At 43.9% G+C, this 20,850-nt stretch overlaps 3 protein-coding genes across 6 annotated transcripts; all 3 read left to right on the top strand.

Annotated features, from left to right (window-relative positions):
• The first annotated feature begins 5,545 nt into the window (after positions 1 to 5,545).
• Positions 5,546 to 14,453, top strand: LOC148188361 (uncharacterized). The gene is made up of 11 exons (XM_088084914.1): positions 5,546 to 5,681; positions 5,768 to 5,888; positions 6,037 to 6,633; positions 6,723 to 6,906; positions 7,148 to 7,371; positions 7,503 to 7,574; positions 7,660 to 7,832; positions 13,067 to 13,101; positions 13,239 to 13,312; positions 14,013 to 14,215; positions 14,346 to 14,453. Exons 1-11 carry the CDS (start codon positions 5,652 to 5,654, stop codon positions 14,451 to 14,453), a joined length of 1,821 nt encoding a protein of 606 aa, XP_087941040.1. The 5' UTR covers positions 5,546 to 5,651.
• On the top strand, positions 11,528 to 13,059 carry LOC121965475 (histone-lysine N-methyltransferase KMT5C-like). The gene has a single exon (XM_042515619.2). It carries the CDS (start codon positions 11,528 to 11,530, stop codon positions 12,599 to 12,601), a length of 1,074 nt encoding a protein of 357 aa, XP_042371553.2. The 3' UTR covers positions 12,602 to 13,059.
• On the top strand, positions 13,451 to 18,887 carry LOC121957188 (uncharacterized). 4 transcript variants are annotated; one of them, XM_042505716.2, is made up of 9 exons: positions 13,451 to 13,549; positions 13,671 to 13,797; positions 14,013 to 15,165; positions 15,548 to 15,731; positions 15,967 to 16,190; positions 16,324 to 16,395; positions 16,493 to 16,665; positions 16,793 to 17,000; positions 17,221 to 18,887. In XM_042505716.2, exons 3-9 carry the CDS (start codon positions 14,706 to 14,708, stop codon positions 17,238 to 17,240), a joined length of 1,341 nt encoding a protein of 446 aa, XP_042361650.2. In that variant the 5' UTR covers positions 13,451 to 13,549; positions 13,671 to 13,797; positions 14,013 to 14,705; the 3' UTR covers positions 17,241 to 18,887. The 4 variants fall into 4 exon arrangements, with proteins under 4 accessions (XP_042361650.2, XP_042361649.2, XP_087940969.1 ...); XM_042505715.2 differs by having other exon boundaries at positions 16,793 to 16,914; XM_088084843.1 differs by having other exon boundaries at positions 16,793 to 17,364.
• Positions 18,888 to 20,850: the final 1,963 nt, after the last annotated feature.

The raw sequence follows: 20,850 nt of genomic DNA on the forward strand, positions 1-20,850 counted from the left end.
GCAATTTCAGTAAACGGAGACAATCAAATCTCTAAATGTCTTCAGCCGATGTAAACGTGGTCCACATTACAGAAGTGATTTTTCACCAACAGCGTGACGATCAGCCGCCGACATCATCACTGTGTTTATAAACAAACTGTCGCTAATAAATAAACGATTTATACAAATAAAAACAGGCGTTTCACCTCACACACTCGCCACCAGCGCTCACACACTCACCATTAGCCACTCCTTGTTCTCAGCAGGGTTTACACACACACACACACACACACACACGTATAAAGGCGCTGCTCGTCCTGACAGGAAGTGGCCTGCAGTGCCGGCTGTTGCTGCACGCCGCCGAAAGCAAGCGCAGCAGCAGGAATATTAAAAAAGATCCAGTTACGAACGAGTGTCACCGCGGTAACGTCCCTCCGTCTGTCCTCAGTCCAGCTTCTCCAGCACCGAGGGGACGTACACCAGGCTCAGCTCGCTGCCGAAGTCACAGATGATGGCGGCATTGTCGAGTACCAGCAGCTGGCGGACACCCTGCCCGTCGCTGCTCTGGCCCAGGTACACCGTCTGCAGCAGGTCGCCAAAGTTCAGGTCCCAGAAGGAGACGCAGCCCTGACCCCCCGTCACCAGGAGGGACTCTGAGATGACCCCCAGACTGGCTCCACAGCCCACGTCCTATAGGGAGCGTTAGGGTTAGGGTCAGGGTCAGGGTCAGGGTTAGGATAGGGGAACTGAGCCCGTCCCCAAGAGGGTCCAGGAGGTGTACGGGCCTTCCCCCGATCCCTCCCGTCATCCCGGTCCCGACTGCGCTGATAGGAGCGATTGCGCCCTCTCCTGTAGTGGACCTCTGTCCACCGTCCATGTGGGACCCACGCCATCGCGTGTGTATGAGTGTCCCTTTAATGTGAGCGTGTGTGCGTGCATGTGTGATCTGTCCTTTGTGCTGTGAGCTTTGTTATTTTTTTGAGAAGTTTTGTATGTACTATTTATTATGAAGTATGAAATGAAAAAATGTATTTATTAATGAACTTAAATGAAAACCAAAAAACAGAAAAGTAAAAAAAAGATTTAGCTTTTAAATGAAAATAAAAAAAGAATTTGTTTTTGTGGCAAAGAAGCCAAAATAGTATGTGCCTGCGGCGACGTTTCGACCCAGAGAGGGTCTTCTTCAGGCCAAGGCACACAGAAAGTTGAGAAAGAAAGAGTAAATTTGTCTGCTGGAGCTTAGAGTGAGAGCTGTGTTCTCTTGGAAAGTCTTGATACAGAGTGAGTCCCTGTGGAGGCGTGTCCTGGCACATTCCCCACACTGCTGTCTCCCCCAAGCTCCGCCTCCCCTCCCTGTCCATCAAACTGCCAAAGAATGTTTTTAAATTATGTTTAGCCCTTTTAACTATATATGTAAGCCAGTGATACTCCCCATTTATGCCTTGTTGCATTTTTAAAAACCCATTTATTTCTGTTTTTAGTGTTAGGATAGGGGTTAAGGTTAGGGTCAGGGGTTAGGGGTTAGGGCAGGAGGTGGGGGAGGTTAAGGTTAGGGCCAGGGGTGAAAAGGTTAAGGTTTTTTTTTTCTGTTGGAAAGGTTGTGTTTAGGAAATGATCTTGAGACAGTTAGGGCCAGGCTGGAGCAGAGGAAGGCAGGGTAGGCAGTGACTAGGTCAGGGTTAGAAAAAACATGGAACTAACTTAATTGTATTTAACGTTCAAACCAAATGGTTCTTTTGTTCCCAAAGAGTAAATGAACCTTCTCTCAGCTTTCTTTCTGTCACTATCTGACCAAGTGGAATTTCTCTGTAGGCCAGCCACTCTAATAGATTCCCAGCCGTGTGACAGAAAATGTTTAACTAAAGGGTTATGAATTTCCTTCTTATGCGTTATGTTGTATCTGTGTGTAACCATGCGCAGCTGCACTTTTCTGAAGCCGGCTGGTTCAAACCCGGACTCTGCGTTGTGTTGTGTTGAATGATGGACAGGATACTCGCTTACAGTTCATGCTGCCGTTTATTCTGAACAGGATCAGGATATGTACTGGTCAGTCATGTAGTTTGGCTCAAAAGGCAGCTCACACGCAGCATGCTACAAAAGGGATAGCGCCTGTTAGCACAAAGGCTAACTAGCTAACTCAGAAAGTGCATTATGCTGTTAAATGTACATTTCGGTGCGCAACAGTGCCGCGACTCACTCGTAACTCTTCACAATAACATCTCCATGAGTCAAAGTGCACTTATGCTTATACAGGACAGTAAACAGACAGTAATACACATAATTTGTACAGAGTGCTGCGTTCCACAACTCACCTCGGTGACGTCTCTCATTAACTGGCAGTGTTTTCAAGTAGCAGGAAGCATTTGTCAACTGCCTGAGAGGGGGCGCCATTGAGCCATCTAACCACCTGAATACAACATTATCCTCATCCAGCCATTACAGCAAGTGGAAACAAACACTATATACAAACTCTGTTACATGTGCTGTACCATGCGTGTGGAGATCGAGTTTTTGGTTTCTCTGACGTACTGTTTACCCCATTTGTGACAGAAAATCACATACACACAGTTTGTGGATCGTGGACTAAAATTTTGAGATATTTTGAATATTGTTTTGTCCGCCTTGTTTCGTATATACCGCAATCTGCAAAACTGATTTTCCAGCATATCCGGTTTTTCTCGTCGCAATGATTTCAATTTGGCCCTGATCAAAATGTCTTTCAAATTTTTGTTTCTCCTGTAGGCCGAAATAATTTTATAATTTGGAATTATATCCTGATTTGCAATAAAGTTCTCAAAATTAGTTTTCAATTTACCAATAAGTTTTTGATTCGCCGATGAGAAAGTTGCGATTATTGGAATCAATTCCCTCTGATCCTGAATTTCCCGAGCGTGAAAGGTTTTCAGACAGTGTCTCAAAAAAGACCTCGAATATCCTCTCTCCCGTAACGCTTTAAAAAGAACTCTTACAGCTTCCCTGAAATCCCTTTGTCGGGTACAAATGCGATTAAAACGAATCAGTTGTGATTTAACCAGTCCTCTAAATGTATGTCTGGGATGAAAACTTGTTTTGAATAATAAAGCGTGCGTGTCTGTGTTTTTGAAATGAACTTTAATATCTGATTTTCCATTATTTTGAAATGCTGGGCCTTTGTACAAAGTCGTGTCCAAAAAGTCAATCGAATTTTCATCAATTTCATATTTTACTTTCATCGAAGGATCGTGTGAATTTAAAATGTCAACAAATTCCTGAAACTCCTGTTTTGACCCCGTCCAAATTCCCCAAATATCGTCCAAATACTGCCAATACTGAGTTGTTTTTTTCTGGCATTTCGCCAACACTTCCTCTTCCCAATTGGCCATAAATATATCCGCGTAGGCAGGTGCAAACTTTTTGCCCATCGCTGTACCCTTAATTTGTAAATAATATTGGCCGTTAAATTCAAAATCATTTTTGGTCAAATTGATGTCAAGGAGCCGTAACAGCTCTTCATCGGGTCTGTTTCCATCAGGGTATTTTTGGAATATTTGTTTCACCACTTTTAAACCCGCTGGGGTATCGATGTTTGTGTACAGACTATCTACGTCCATAGAAAACAGGTAAGAGTTTGTGGGGACTCGTAAGCTTTTAACAATGTCAATAAAATGATACGTGTCTTTAATATAATAAAGGCGGCGGGTTCAGTTTTATGGAATTTTTGAAATATGCAGCTAGTTTGATTTTACGGTGGTAATTTTGCATGTCCAACTGAAATTGTGCTTTTTGATCTCTCCCCGTATCTAACGCTGGAACGAATGTTAGTCCTTTGTTTAGTACCTGCCATTGTGGTTTGGATAGAAAAAAATCTTTGGCCAGAACAATAACATTTTGAGCCGCAAAGGTTCGTGAGACCTTGTCCCCCTCCTGTCGCAGGCTTACAGGGGGTCCAAGTTTAAACACGTGGCCCAGTGTTCAAGCATGGCTTGTGCTGTTCCCCTAGTCCAATGTACGTGATCTTTTTCCGTCTGGAACTTGGCGTTCTCTAGCGGCGGGATGTAAGGCATGTTTTTGACCATGTCAGTATTCATGATCTGCAAAGTGGCCTGCTCTCCCCCTGATAAAGAGGAGGAATAGTTCATGACGGGGAGCCATATTTCCGCGTATGGGAATTTGTTCTTAGCGGTCTTCACTGCAGCTTGCATCTGTTTAATCGCTGTCTCTCTGGCTTTCTGCCCTCTGCAGTTAAGACCGAACGACAGCACCACCTTCTCCACTGTGACATGACTCGACGCCTTAGCCATAAGTGCCTGAGCATGACGGAAGTTGGCCCCAGGGTAACTGTCAACCTGCAGGTTCAGGATTGAATACGCCGGAATCCTAGACAGATTGGAGTCCCCAATGATGAGCCATTTCTTCCTCACGCTCAAGCCCCAATCGATCATTTTGCGCTCTGTGTTAACATGTCTCGTGACTCTACAAAGTTGTGGTTTTGGCGTGGATGCGTGTGCAACTGACATGCCCCTTTGGGACGTCTCACTGTGTGAATTCCCCCGCCCGGTGGACCTGGACTTCAATATCCCGCTCGACTCTCCGTGTGTCACGGTCAGAAATGATAGGGTTCTGTATGGGTGTCAAAGTCGGAGTCTCCACCACCATATCTATTTTCCACCATGTGTCGGGAGTTGTATCTGCATGCTGAGCGATACCTGTCTGTCCCCGTGCGTCCGTGGAAAAGTCTTCAATGTCCAGAAGAAAACTGTCCTCTGTCACCACGCCATTATTTGGTTCCCTCACCCTGCGCTCCTGTCTGCGCTCCTGGGGGGACCCCCTCTGAGGACACTGCACTGCAGACCCACCTCGGTCAACATGAGCAGTCGTTGTGTCCTCCGTTTGGCTTCCGACTGTCTGTTGTGGGACGTGTGTGTGTTCTGTGAGTCTGTTTTGTGGCGCTGACGTCTGTTGTTGTGTGTGTGGGACCTGTGCACGGTCCGTAAGCCCGTGTTGTGGAGCGGCCGCCCCTTGTTGTATGTCTGTGTCCCCGTGCATGTCTCTTCTGGACATTATCATTGCCTCTGCGTGATGTATAACATCCTGTGTTATGCAGGGTAAGTTCCTGCGGGCCCACTTCGTGGCCACCTCAAAGGCTGGTCTCCAATCCAGGACCAGAGTTTCCGAAAGGTCGTCTAACACGGCCTCCAGACCTGCCGTGTAATGCTCTTCCAAAATCATTAAGGTGTTGTATCCCCAATTTTTAGCATTCCCCCTAATGAGGTCTAATGTCCGTGTCGTGGGGGATGCCAGTTTAATCATTGCAGTCAGGACCTCAACCATACGTGCAATCATCCGCGGTTCGGTTTTTCCCGGCTTTGGGGCCATGTTTTGAATATGGTGAACCATTTTGATCTCCGTGTGCATTTTGCGCACTAGTTTCCCGAAGTCAGGGTCAGCCGGTTGCTTTCTAACCTGTTCAAACCTCCCAGGCCTCGCGGAAAAGTTGTGAGGAAACGTAGGATTATCCTGGCGTACCACTGATGTGTAAGAACGTGATTGGGGACCGAAATAACGGGCGGATCTCGAAGGAGGCACTGGCCGGTTAGGATAGGGGAACTGAGCCCGTCCTCAAGAGGGTCCGGGAGGTGCACGGGCCTTCCCCCGATCCCCCCCCCCCCGTCATCACGGTCCCGACTTCGCTGATGGGAGCACATTCATTGAAGACAATTGAGGTAAGCACATATGAATAATCTAGGCACATCACAAACAAAATCTCCAGGTGTGGAGCAATATTAAAGTCAGCGTCTAATTTTAACAGGAACGAGAGCCCATCATCACAGAGGCCAAGAGATTGGCCATTGCTAAAGATTTTGCTGAGCTCCGCATGTCTGAACCTGACCCACCAATGGTGTTGACCCTTGGTTTGAGCAGCGATCTAGGTATGTCCATGTGTGTATGAAGTTTTGTGAATCTTAATACTTGTTAACGATTAACTGTACAATATTTACATGAATTCTGAGTAACAACAAACAATACACTGAATTGCCAAGCCGTGTTTGTCTACAATTGGTTTGTTCTTAACCCCAGAGAATGACAGACCTCCAAGTGGTTCTGACGATGACCTTTGGCCTGCCCCGAGATCTTCCACGCCGATTGTGTCATCCAACAATGCCAGTACTAGGTCTCAGTCCTCTCAAGCTCCCCTTGAGTCTCCATCGAAACCGCTTTTCAACACCCCTTCTGGCCAACTTCCAGCTACTTCTTTACCTGGCCCACTTCCCGACACTTCTTCACCTAGCCCACTTCCTGCCAGTTTTTCATCCGGCCCACTTGCCACCAGCTGCTGTCCAGGAACAGTTCCCCCCAGCCCTGCTTCTAGAAGGTCTCCTGAGACTCAGCCAGGGCCCTCTGACAATAATAACTCAAGCCTTGCATGCCCATGCAAATGTCTAGAGTTGGTCAAGAGAGTGGAGGCGCTGGAGCGCAAGTTGCTGGTGAGCACGGTGGAGGCCTCAGTTCAGCTTGCACCAGTAGCTGCGCAGAGTGGGGAGCACACGAGAAACGTGCAGCGTACGCCAGTGTCTGCACAGAGCGGGGAGCACATGAGAAAAGTGCAGTGTACGCCAGTGTCTGCACAGAAGGGGGACCACGTGAGAAAGGCGTCCAAGGAGGAAACTCTATACAGTAGGTTTTCCTTTCCACTACCATTAACAACTGTGTCTAGCGCAGCAGAGGCTCAAATAGTCAGATTTACTGTTTTTGTTGCCCCACAGAAAAAGTCATCGACGACTTTGAGAAGTTTCGGGTAGGACCGCGAATTGGGAGGAAGGACAGAGACAATGCCCAGCAGGCTGCTGGGCATTGTCTGCGGTTCTGCCAGTACATGGTGGGTGGCCTCACTGAGAGTTGTACCATGCTGGATCTCAGGTTTTTGGCACGTATGGACAAGCTGCGGAAGTAAGTGCCATTGCTGTTTCGAATAGTCTCTATTATTAATGTATATCATAATTAGGAATTTTGGAATATAAGCAGTAGATCATAATTTGGAATATAATCAGTAGATCATAATTTGGAATATAAGCAGTAGATTATAATTTGGAATTTTGGAATATAAGCAGTAGATCATAATTTGGAATATAAGCAGTAGATCGTGATTTGGAAGGTTGAATGTCATTTATGTGCTTAACTCTTCCGACAGCTATCCGGTTTACCTGAAAAACAAGGGTTACATGCCCACAACAGTCAAAAACATGCTGGCAAACGTCACAATGTTCTACAAACACATTCAACACTGCTTCCTGCGGTCGAGCAGGCTGCAGGCTGCGGACATTGGCAGGATCCTGCACGAACTGAAGCGGATACAGGCGGACATCCGCAGAGAAGTGGTTGTGCGCGGACAACAGGTCAAGCGCAGCAAGACTGGTACAGTCCCCCCCACCCCTCCCTTTTTTCCCAACAAATACCTCCAAAATGTGATGTGTAATAATTTCACATTTAGAACGATATATCATTAAATTATTTCTTGGGCTTCTCCTACTCTTTTATCTCCACAGCCAATCAGCTTGATTCGGCTCAAGAATTGGCTTTCCTGAGCACTTCGAAGAAGAGAATCCCGCAAGTCCTCAGTAAGTGGACCTCTGTGTTAATGCTGCTCTCTGTCCCTTGTCCAATATCTGCAATGTTTGATGTATGTGCTTGTGTATTTTTCAGATTTCTTATCCAAAGATGGGAACCTGTGTAACGAGCACGCAAGACTGATGGGGTACATCATGGGTTCCTTTTGCATCATCAGTGGTCACAGGTCCGTTGTACTGACCAACATGCTGACGGATCACGAGCGTGATGCTGAATGCTGGGCGGACAGCCAGAGATATCAGATTCTGGTGAGTACACTCTTGTCAGATTAAAGTATTGAATCAGCCATTGAGTAGATTGAAATTTGGAATATTCCAAATTCTCATCTACTCATAGACCCATAGATGAGAATGTGGAATTTGGGAGATGGAATTTGGAAGGTGGAATGAAAGTTGGATGTCGGAATGTGGAAATTGGAAGGTGGAATATGGACGTTGGAAGCTGGAAGGTGTAATGTCAAAGTGGGAAGTTGGAATGTGGAATGTGGAATGTGGAAGTTGGAAGGTGGAATGTGAATGTTGAAAGCTGGAAGGTGTAATGTGGAAGTTGGAAGATGGAAGGTGTACTGTCGAAGTTTGAAGTTGGAAGGTGGAATGTGGAATGTAGAAGTCTGAAGGCGTAATGTGGAAGTTTTAAGTTGGAAAGTGGAATGTGGAATTTGGAAGCTGGAAGGTGTAATGTGGAAATTGGAAGATGGAAGGTGTACTGTCGAAGTTTGAAGTTGGAATGTGGAATGTGGGCCAATTTTCAAATGTGGAAGTTGGAATGTAGAAGTTGGAAGATGGAAGGTGTACTGTCGAAGTTTGAAGGTGGAATGTGGAAGTTGGAATGTGGAATGTGGAAGTTGGAAGGTGGAATGTGGAAGTTGGAAGTTGGAATGTGGAAGTTGGAAGATGGAAGGTGTACTGTCGAAGTTCGAAGTTGGAATGTGGAAGTTGGAATGTGGAATGTGGAAGTTGGAAGTTGGAAGTTGGAAGTTGGAAGGTTGAATGTGGAAGTTGGAAGATGGAAGGTGTAATGTCGAAGTGGGAAGTCCGAATATGGAAGTTGGAAGCTGGAAGGTGTAATGTTGAAGTGGGAAGTCGGAATGTGGAAGTTGGAAGATGGAAGGTCCACTGTCAAAGTTGGAAGTTGGAATGTGGAAGTTGGAAGGTGGAATGTGGAAGTTGGAAGTTGGAAGTTGGAATGTGGAATGTGGAAGTTGGAAGTTGGAAGGTGGAAGGTGGAATGTGGAAGTTGGAAGCTGGAAGGTGTAATGTCGAAGTTCGAAGTTGGAATGTGGAAGTTGGAAGCTGGAAGGTGTACTGTCGAAGTTCGAAGTTGGAATGTGGAAGTTGGAAGGTGGAAGGTATACTGTCGAAGTTGGACTGTGGAATGTGGAAGTTGGAAGTTGGAATGTGGAATGTGGAATGTGGAAGTTGGAAGGTGGAATGTGGAAGTTGGAAGTTGGAAGGTGGAAGGTGGAATGTGGAAGTTGGAAGCTGGAAGGTGTAATGTCGAAGTTCGAAGTTGGAATGTGGAAGTTGGAAGCTGGAAGGTGTACTGTCGAAGTTCGAAGTTGGAATGTGGAAGTTGGAAGGTGGAAGGTATACTGTCGAAGTTGGACTGTGGAATGTGGAAGTTGGAAGTTGGAATGTGGAATGTGGAAGTTGGAAGTTGGAAGGTGGAATGTGGAAGTTGGAAGCTGGAAGGTGTAATGTCGAAGTTCGAAGTTGGAATGTGGAAGTTGGAAGATGGAAGGTGTACTGTCGAAGTTCGAAGTTGGAATGTGGAAGTTGGAATGTGGAATGTGGAAGTTGGAAGTTGGAAGTTGGAAGTTGGAAGGTTGAATGTGGAAGTTGGAAGATGGAAGGTGTAATGTCGAAGTGGGAAGTTGGAATGTGGAAGTTGGAAGATGGAAGTTGGAATGTGGAAGTTGGAATGTGGAATGTCGAAGTTGGAAGTTGGAATGTGGAAGTTGGAAGGTGGAATGTGGAAGTTGGAAGGTGGAAGATATACTGTCGAAGTTGGACTGTGGAATGTGGAAGTTGGAATGTGGAAGTTGGAAGTTGGAAGGTTGAATGTGGAAGTTGGAAGATGGAAGGTGTAATGTCGAAGTGGGAAGTCGGAATGTGGAAGTTGGAAGATGGAAGTTGGAATGTGGAAGTTGGAATGTGGAATGTCGAAGTTGGAAGTTGGAATGTGGAAGTTGGAAGGTGGAATGTGGAAGTTGGAAGTTCGAAGTTGGAATGTGGAATGTGGAAGTTGGAAGTTAGAAGGTGGAATGTGGAAGTTGGAAGCTGGAAGGTGTAATGTCGAAGTTCGAAGTTGGAATGTGGCAGTTGGAAAATGGAAGGTGTACTGTCGAAGTTCGAAGTTGGAATGTGGATGTTGGAATGTAGAAGTCGGAAGTTGGAAGTTGGAAGGTTGAATGTGGAAGTTGGAAGATGGAAGGTGTACTGTCGAAGTTGGAAGTTGGAATGTGGAAGTCGGAAGTTGGAAGTTGGAAGGTTGAATGTGGAAGTTGGAAGATGGAAGGTGTAATGTCGAAGTGGGAAGTCGGAATGTGGAAGTTGGAAGATGGAAGGTGTACTGTCGAAGTTGGAATGTGGAATGTGGAAGTTGGAAGTTGGAAGGTTGAATGTGGAAGTTGGAAGATGGAAGGTGTAATGTCGAAGTGGGAAGTCGGAATGTGGAAGTTGGAAGATGGAAGGTGGAATGTGGAAGTTGGAATGTGGAATGTCGAAGTTGGAAGTTGGAATGTGGAAGTTGGAAGGTGGAATGTGGAAGTTGGAAGGTGGAAGGTATACTGTCGAAGTTGGACTGTGGAATGTGGAAGTTGGAAGTTCGAAATTGAAATGTGGAATGTGGAAGTTGGAAGGTGTAATGTTAGGGGGGGGTTAGAGGTAGTCGGTGCCAATTGTTGAAATTTTCCACTTTTTCAAGGTTTATTAATCACAAACTGAAGCACCCAGAGATGTGGGACAGACATGTTTGGAAAGTTCTGGGAGCATTTTATCACATATGTCAGGACTGTATATTTACTGATATGTTCTGGACAAAAGTTTGTCTTTGTGCTATGAAATATATGTCCTCTCAGAGGCCTCCTCACTGCCTAGCACTGCCTAGAAATTCTGTCCATGAAGGTCATAAACAGAATCAGTGACTAAGGGCAGCCCTGGCAGAGTCTAACTCTTGCTGGGAATGAGTCCGACGTACTACCGGCAATGCGGACCAAGCCGACCTTCACCCGAACATCCAGTCCACCGACACGACTACAAAGTCGATCATCGAACCCTTGGAACCCAATGTGATAGACCTGTACAATAAATTTTTTGAGCATCCACTCAAACTCCTCTTCATTTCCTGCATTGAATAGAAAAAACATGCATTCCAAAATGGTGTACTTCCACATTTCAATATATTGTATAATGCAGCCACATAGATTAAAATCTGGACTTCCTGTCTAACATGAAGTAGAAAAAAAACTCATAAATTCCAAGTTACAATTTATACTTAAGTTCCAAATTCCAATTTATTGTTTAGTCCAGTTATGTAGATGAAAATGTGGATTTCCGCCCGAAACCGGAAACCGGAAACCGGACGTGCAGCGGCCATGATGACTGGAGGGTAAGAGTTAGGCTCCTAAATTTTGTGATTTTGACTGTCAAAATCTTTTTAAACTTGTTTGTTTTTGACCTTTTTTAGTGTGTGACACAGCTATGGCATGTTTGTCAGTAATTTTTATGCAGTTTGAACTTTCAAAATATCACTTTTTATCTCGTTTTGCAAAGCACATGTGATAGATCACTACAGATGTAAATTTGGAATTTTTCCAAATTTACATCTATGTTTATTTATTAAAACATGGAGCATGCTGATTCTTTGCCTGCCACAAAATATATATATTTTAAAGCTAATTCGTCATCGTCGTGTGACTCGCAGCATGCTGATGGTTGTAGTGATGGAAGGACGGATCCCAATTACTGTGGCAGAGCTGTGTGAGATTGATGACTTCGCCACCAGTTTGGTGCTGGACCCTCTGCTGGGCTTCTGCACTCACAAAATGAAAATCAGTCCTTTACCAGACATCCGTTGTCAGGGTAGTCTCAAAAGGACGCTGCTGCACTTTCAGTGTACACATGATTTCAATGCAACATTTGAGGCATTGACAGGAGGCAGTCTGACTGACTATTTTGTTTCTCTGGGCGGCCACCGTCTGCAACTGCTGAGACAACATGTCTACCGCTACCTCAGTGCCTTCCTGTTGGACAGTGGCGTTAAGATAGAGTACTGTGACAGATACCCTGTAGAGACCAATGGGGCTAAAGTTGTCTCAACAAGACAATGGTTTTCAGGGCAGCGTATAGAGGTCTTGCTGGGCTGCACAGCAGAGTTTCGTCCCGGTGACAGCACAGTGCTGAGGGCAGGTGTCAATGACTTCAGCATCATGTATTCTTTACGAAAACGCTGCGATCAGCTCTGGCTGGGCCCTGCATCTTTTGTTAACCATGAATGCAAACCAAACTGCAGGTTTTTACCTGGTGAGAAGAATATTGTCTATGTTGAGGTGATTCATCCTATTTCTCCTGGGGAAGAGATCACGTGTTACTATGGTAGCAGCTTTTTTGGGACGGGAAATGAAATGTGTGAGTGCTTCACCTGTGAGCGGAATGGACAAGGTCTTTTCAAACAAAGAAGGACGCAACCTCACTCTGAAGCAAAAAAGAACCCTGTGAGCAGCATAGGCCTCAATGCTGGAGACAGTCCACCGATGTCACCACAAAGCATGGGAGTAGAGACATCTGAAGAAAGGAATGCAAGAAAGGCTGTAAGAAGAAGGAGCGAGTGGAGTCCAAAAACACCTCTGACAGTTCAGTCAGAAAGAAGAGTGTCCAAAGCCTGGAAACAGCTAGAAAGTACAGAGATTTGCACATTTGAAGGTAACAGGGATGATCAAAATGTTTTTAAAGCTGTTGACAAAATCAGGAAGGGAGCAGTAAGTGAACCTGTTGGACATGTGCTGTATTGTAAATGAAGTCACAGATTCCTGTGAGGCAGACAAAGCTACAAAATGTGTTTCAGCCACGCTGTATTACGCCTTTCAGAAAAGTGGGGACACCTTTCGGAAAAGTAGGGACACCTTTCAGAGAAGTTGAGACACATTCCAAAAATGGTGGGATGCCTTGCGTAACACATTCCAAAATAGTTTGGACATCTTGCATAAGACATTCCAAAACCCAATATCTACTGTCCATGGCTGGTAAACGGTTGTGCTACCTTTTTGTCAGACATTTTGACCTCTCTCTCTTCTCTCTTTCTGTGTGGCTTATGAACCAAATTACATGGCTACCTGTGTCCTGCTATATGTAGGAATATACACCATGCTGGCACACGATCAAAATTTCTTGAGAAATTTTCTAGTTGTTAATACAGTTGACACTGCTCCTTTTTCCACTTTCTGACATTACTCTTTCCTCTCAAACCCTCTCTAAATGCACAGGTAATAGTTTTCTGCATCACCCGTTTGGAAAGATGGTAAGTAGAAATTAATCTAGGGTGTACTTTATAATAGCTTGCTGAGGATGCAGAGCTCTAATGTGGTGTTATTATTTTATTATCCACAGAGCAAGAAATTTTGCGGACTATGTTTTTCCAGCTTTGCTAACCTTAAGCAGCACCTCAGTATCTCCCACACCATCCCAAATAAAAAGGAGTTCCAGCTTCTTGTCAAATACGGGAATGCACGGTAATATTAAGAATAATGTATTATAAATATATATATATATATATATATATATATATATATATATATATTTATACATATAGGCTGTTGTGATATTTGTTTGCATTTCATGGACTCATTTATTTTTCATTTCCTAATGCAGATTTTCAGGAGCCCTTAGCTGCCTGTTTATGTGGAAAAGAACAGTTTGTGCGCCTGGACAAACATTTACAAGACACACATAAACTGGAGTCAGCAGACGTAAGTATTTTCATTTGGTTTGATTTATGATGATTCATTTGACAAAAAAACTCATGCAAGATCTGATGTGAATCTGATGTTTCATCCATATTTGGAATAAAAACTCATTTTACGTTAATAGGAGCGAGAACCATTGTTGAAACAGGCCAAAAGAAATGCTATCGTGAAACAGTTTGTTGAACTTCGAGAATCTGACCCGGAAACACCCATGGTCTCTACGTTGGACTTGGGAAATACTCATCAAACTGGTACTTTTAAGTTGTTTTAGTATTTTTTGTAGTTCCGACATAACAAGTACACTGAAAAGAAACTTTTTATTATCCTATGAAATTGTCTATCTACCCATACACATATTAAACTTTTGCATTTTCTTTTGTGTTGTTTTTCTGGCTTTTTTGTAGCAACCAAACATGTAATGATATATACTGAAATTTGGAATTTAATCTGTTCTAATTTGTTATAGAGGGTGATGGTCCAAATGATGACTTCCAAATGTTGGAGGACCCCACTGATGGTGACAAGGGGCAGGATTATAATGCTTTCGGGTGCCAGGATGAGGAGAATGATGGGTGCCAGGATGAGGAGAATGATGGGCGCCAGGATAATGAAATGCACAGCAGTCCATCCTCTGGCCATCCTAGCTACGCTGGTAACAGTTCCACCATGGTATCTCCCGACCCCATGCCACATAGAAGCTCTTTGCACATGCATCACAATACATCCTCCTCCAGTGATGCTTGTAAATACAAAAGCAGACCACTTCCTTCCAGCTCTGTTTCTGGTCTCAACTCTTCAGTTTTCTCTACAAGTGGGAGTGACAGACTGCATTCCACCCCTCTGCAAGGGTCCTCCGGTTTGTCCAGTCACACTACGAATTCCTCAAGAGGCTTGTCAGGGCACTTGAGTCGCCAAAGTGACCATGCATCCAGCGACGGTGGTGTTCCCTCATGGAGCTTGCCAGGGCACTTGAGTGGTGGGAGTGACATGTCACTTAGTTCAGCGGGAGTGCAATCAACATGTAGCTGCAACTGCCTTGACCTTGCTGTCAGGTTGAAGAACCTTGAACAAAAGGTGAAAAAATGATGACCAGCCAGCCCCGTACGCCCAGCAGCATTCAAAAAAACCCCCCTCTATCTGCCCAAAAAGGGGAACACACATGCAAGTACAAGAAGGGTGGTCTGAAATGGGTGTGTTTAGGACCCAGATGCAGTACACCGATACTCTGTGGCAGTTGGTAATATCTTTTATTAATACCAACACATATAATGTCCAATATACAGAAAGTCAGTTTGTTCTTCAGGCGGAGAGCCCAAGCAATGTCTCTGGGTTTTCCACGAAGAGAAGAAACGAAGCCTTTACCAACTGTGGCTGGCGAGCGGGAAACCCCGTAGCACGACGAGCCGACAACACGTGTGGAAGCGTCGTTGTGGGTAGAGCTGAGGAATGGTCGGGGACAGGCAGAGGTTCCGTTACCGGGAAAGCAGTCCGCAAAGGCAGCAGTACCGACGGGGAGCAGGCAGGAGGAACGTTGAAACCAAGCAGAGGAGTCTTTACCAGAGAAGCGGTCAGATTTCCGGAACGCCGAAACAGAGCACGTGATCGGGGACAGAAGGCAGGTAGGTACACCAGGAGGCAGGCGAGGAGAGCGGGTCGGGGACAGGCAGAGTCGGCTGGAAAGTCTTGCATGACGCAGAGGAACAATCTGGCAGTGAGTGAGAGTGTTGAAGTGTCTTATATACCGGGTGATTGGTGATGAGCTGCAGCTGTGGGGAGAGCAGGCTGCAGCGGAGGGCGTGGCTTGCAGGTAGAGCGAAGCAGAGGGAGGGTGAATGGAAAACTACTGGCAGCGGGGGAGGAGGAGGAAAGGCAGGTACCATGACAGTGATCGTTTATTTGATAAGTTTTACTTGTCATGTCAGTTACAATTTAGCAGTCAATTCATTCTTTTTCAGCTTTTGTTTGTACAACAAATGTTTATTTTTTTTATCTTTACTCCAGAGAAGGTTACTGAAGACTTCATGAAGTTTCGCCTTGGGTCACGGACAACAAGAAAGGACAGGGATAATGCAGCGCAGGCATCCAGCCATGTGTCACGATTTTGTTACTACATGGCTGCTGGCCTACCATCCAGTGCTGTTTTCCATGACCTGAGGTTCCTCCTACAAATGGACAAGTTACGTGCGTAAGTATTTTTTCATGTCATATATTTCTTGACCAAAAAATGATAATTTTCTGAGTTAACCAAGGACAAAAGACTTACAAATATTAATACAGATTCTTCCCTATGAATTCCAAGCTGTGATCTATGATATTTTGAAATATGTGAAAATGTGGAAGTTGGAATATTGAATGTAGAATGTGATGGCGGAACTATAAATGAGACTTAGTCACTTATAATTGCTTTTCTTTTTCCATAGTTGGCCAACATACTTAACGCATAAAGGCTATGCACCGACATCAATCAAAAACATGTTGAACAACGTTACCATGTTTTTGAAGCACATTGAGAACTCATATCAGAAGGCTAGCAAGATTAAGCAGAAGGACTTTACTCAACTTCATTATGAGATAAAGAGAATAGCATCAGAGGTCCAAAGGAAGGTGGTGGTCCATGGGCAGAAAGTGCTGTCCCGAAAAACAGGTAGATATTTTCCCTTTTTTTCCAGTCTGGTTTTGTGTACTTTCTGAAAATCAAATTGTATGTCCTGTATATATTTTGTCATCTAAATGAATTGGGAATTAAGGCCACATGTGGTGGTGCACTGTTTTCGCAGATGATCAGCTTCTCGCACATGACCAAATGCAATTTATGAAGGCTGCCAGGAAAAAAATTCCAAAGCTGCTTGGTAAGCGGATTACATTACTTGCACTGTGATCAATTTTCTTGACTAACTTAAAATATTTTAAAAAACGTATTTTCATCTAACTTTATATGTTTTGTAGAAGACTTATCCAGACAGACGCATGAGAAGGAGCAGCACTCCAAGTTGATGGGGTATATAATGGGGTACCTCGCCATGCTGACAGGACACAGATCTGTGGTCCTCACCAACATGACCAAAGAAGCTGTGGTCAAATTTGAGTCGTGGAATCACGGCGAGAGGTTCCACATTCTGGTTAGTATTTCTTGGGACCACAAACCTCAGACTAAACACAATAGACACTAATGAGTTTAATGATGAATATTGTTTTGGTAAATTAAAGTCCAGTGAAATATGACAATTTTTGCATTATTTTTACAAGGTGGATGAACACGAAACAGTTCAGGCATTCGGCCAAGCCTCACTTGCCCTGAACAGTGAAGAGTTTTCATGGCTTGAAGCACTGACAAATGGAAAATGCTGTGACCACGGGAAGAGGAGCAAGTATGTGTTCCACACAGATGCCGGCAAACAGATGGTGAAGCCCTCAAACTTCCTGATCCTGGCTTGGGAGGACGCAGGAATGCAGAGTACAATCACCTTCAATAAGATCCGAAGCTGTAGAATAGGAATGTGGAAGTTGGAAGTCAGCCGTTGATGTGGAATGTGGAAGTTGGAAACTTGTAGTCATTTTAAAGTGTTGAGATGTAAACAGTTAATTGAGAGCCCTGAGTAAAGTTACTGAGACACAGTTTCCAAATATCCACTTCAAGTAGCATATTTTTAAATTTTATGTCTTTGGGTTTCCAGGCGGACCGACACCTGTCTGAAAAGGAACGCAAGCAGGTGGCAAAAGCCATGTGCCACGATCCAACTACAGCTGACAAGTTTTATGTGGCTCTGCCTGACAAAATTATGGCATATGAAACTAGGATGCTAAGACTCAAAGCCCTGAGGATGTCTGAAAGTCATATGGAACATGATGAGGATGAAACCAGCCTAAGTGACACAGGAGAGACCAGCTCAGAAGATGAGCAGCCCATCAATGATGATGGACCTGATTCAGAATCGTCACTGTCTTCGGACGAGCTGAGACGCATGCCTCAAAAACGTGCAGCAAAAAACTTGACTGTTACGGTTTCTGGGCCTTCATCCTCAGAGGATGAAGTCCCACCAGCTCAACCTCTACCATATAAGAAAAGACTGAAGTTCACTGGGAAATCCAAGAAATACGGCATTCCAAAGAGGCCCGATGTGTTTGCACTGTCAAAGTGTAAGGTGCAGGTTGAAAGGCTAAGCTCATCTATTACAGAATATTATAAGACGAAAATGAAATCACAGTTCCTGCCAAAACAGGTTGTCCACTCTGACCATCCACCCCCAGCTGAGTGCAGTGTCAGGAATGAGGTAGATATCACAGATCAGGAGAAAGGAGGATGTCAAATTGAAGAGAGGCCCCACATGACAAGTAGAAGTTTCCCCACACCCCCTGTTGAGCAGGCTCCAGGGGATGTGCAGGAACCCCCCACCTCCATCAAGCAGACGCCTGAGGAAACAAATCCTGAGGGTGCACAACAATCTGCGTCTATGCTCTCAAGCTTGGAGACACCGGAGTATGTGTATCTGCCCATTGAGATACTGGAGTCCGTGCCAGAGACTCTAGTCATGGATATTCAAGACTGTGCCCCTGATACCTTGATCCAGATGACAACTGAGGTCATTGTCGAAACGCTTGCAGAGGACATGCCACAAACCCAAGCCGCTGATCCCACAGGCTGTGCCCCTGAGAACCTGACCCCGATGACAGCCGAGTCATTAGAGGCAGTCAAACAAATAGTGGATGCCACAACAACATAGCTGAGTCTCCTCAGTTATTTTCTACTGCCCTGTGTTTGCTGTTCCACTCTCTGTTCCACTAACCCCATACCTGTTATTAGTTAAGGATAATTATGCTAGCAGTTCAATTCAATTTAAAGTTGAATCTTTCTATTTGGAATTTCATTCCAGCAAATTTGTTTTATGATATTTCATAAGGATTTTATTGTTCAATGTTCATGTCCAGATAACCAAATCCAACATTTCTTCTGGGGCACATTTGGCATGGAATTACAGCCCAACAGCGGGCCACATCTGTTTGCCCAAACTGGGCCATATATATATAGATATAGATATAGATATAGATAGATAGATAGATAGATAGATAGATAGATAGATAGATAGATATAGATATATGGTGCCGGAAGAAATATTGGATTTTTGTTATGTGGGTGGTTATACTGTTTGTACAACTTATCATAGCTGTGATAAAAAAAAGTGAATGTTTTTTTTGTAGAATTTGCAATTGAGTTTGAGTCAAGGTCCAGTGTTGAAATTTTTGTAAAAGTGTTTCGTAAAATTCACTGAAGTGAAGGAAGCACTTTGTAAAAGTTTAAAAATCAATGATGTACTGCAATAAAGTACCAAATTGCTGTTGGTGACATGTTTCTGGGATAAGGTTGCTGCATTAAACACAAATGGTTACATCAATGTAGGTATATCGAAGGATCATATTTTGATGAAAGAGGGACACAGTGGGATGATAGCACATATGGAATCCTGGAGAGTTCTCAATGAAAAACAGGAAGGTGCATCAATGTAGGCACATGTAATGATGAATTATTTCTGAGAAAAAACTTCCAAATTCTCATCTACCCATAGGCACATAGATGAGAATGTGGAAGAAATTTCAAAGGCTCATATTTCAAAGACAAAAGCAGACAGTGGGCTGATTCTTAGTTAATTTGGAAGCTAATAGAGGGATGCGTCCAACACAGGTGGCAACATCAGTATAGGCACAGGTAATGATGACTTATCAAGTGAGAAAAAAACTTCCAAATTCTCATCTACTCATAGGCCCATAGATGAGAAAGTGGAAGTAATTTCGAAGGCTCATATTTCAAAAACAAGAGCAGACAGTGGGCTGAATCCTAGTGCATTTGAAAGGACAAAGTAGGCTGGGTCTGAAAGAGGTGTTCACATCAGTACAGCCACAGGTAATGATGACTTATCAAGTGAGAAAAAAATCTGGAATATTCCAAATTCTCATTTATTTATCTCCTCTCGACTACTTCCTGTGTCAACAGGAAGTACTTCAAAAAAGGGAATCAGAAGTCGGGTGGCTGCATTTCAAGGACACTCCTCTTGCATGCAGCTGGATTTCTTGGTAAGTTAGCATTTGTGGCCTAAGAATGTTTGTTTTTCATGTGCATGCTTCACATGTCATGCATTTATTCACCTTGGCTCAGTTTTAACTCTGTTTAATATGTAGCCATTGCATTTTTTAAAAGATGCTAATTTATGAGCTAATGCTAATGCAATAGATCAGAATTTGGAGTCATGTGGTCTAATTCCATATTCTCATTTATGAATTTGTTTTACAGGTGAAACATCACGTGTGGATGCATGATGGTAAGTAGATATGAATTCCCAATATATTGCATGGTAGTTTCATTGTAGGTTGTTAATTTGTCGCCTCCTTTCATTAGAGTCACGCACCAGAGCAGGCTGGAGTTAGAGCCTCCCCTACTCAACAGGATTATATACTCACCGTCATATGTGCCAATACAGAGTAAGATAGATGTTTATATTCATTTTGTTATTATTATATGTTTGTATTTGCAAGACTATTTTTTACCTGCTGAGGGACAACAGGTGTATAACTTTGCTAACTCTTCTACTTGTGTTCATCAAGAATGAAGTTCAGGATCAAGGGATTTGGTCTAAATATCAGCATGGAGAGTGCACGCCCCTATGAGTGCGTTCCTCCACAAAATCCTCGGTCTGGAGTGCCTATGCCTCCCCCCCAGCCTCCCCCACACACCCCTGGGCCTCCCCCACACACCCCTCAGGAAGGGCCGAGTCGAAGGGGCCTTCGGCATATTTTGCCAAGAAGGAAAACTAAGCCTGCGCCCAAAAGCAACAGTCCGGTACTAAAGCAATGGCTGTTTATTCGATAAAAATGAGACAATTTTTGTTGGCCCTCTTGCACATTTGATGTAGTTCACATCACTGAAATGTTGTGATTTTGTATCGACCAGAAAAAGCATTGTGTTTTTAAATTATGCTCGTTTTGCACATTATGTGTAGCACACAAGTATAAGTATGTTGTGGATTGGTTGTGTCACTGTAGTTTTTTTTAATAACTGGTGAATCCAAGATGACAACATTTAATGTTGCGATTTCCAATCTGTTGTACAGTATTTGACGCACTGCCCATTGTTTTATCTGTTAATCGGTGCAACACTGACGAGAAGGAAAAGACACGTTTTGTTTGCTGTAAATAAACGTTATTTACATTACACAGCATTGAGTATACGGCAATTTATTGAGAATTGGAATTGGCTAGATTGAAATTTGGAATATTCCAAATTTCTATCTACAGCCATTGAGTAGATGAGAATC

Source organism: Plectropomus leopardus, chromosome 11, assembly GCF_026936395.1.
Source record: "Plectropomus leopardus strain MGB_pleo_1.0 chromosome 11, ASM2693639v1, whole genome shotgun sequence".
NCBI classification, from domain to species: domain Eukaryota; kingdom Metazoa; phylum Chordata; class Actinopteri; order Perciformes; family Serranidae; genus Plectropomus; species Plectropomus leopardus.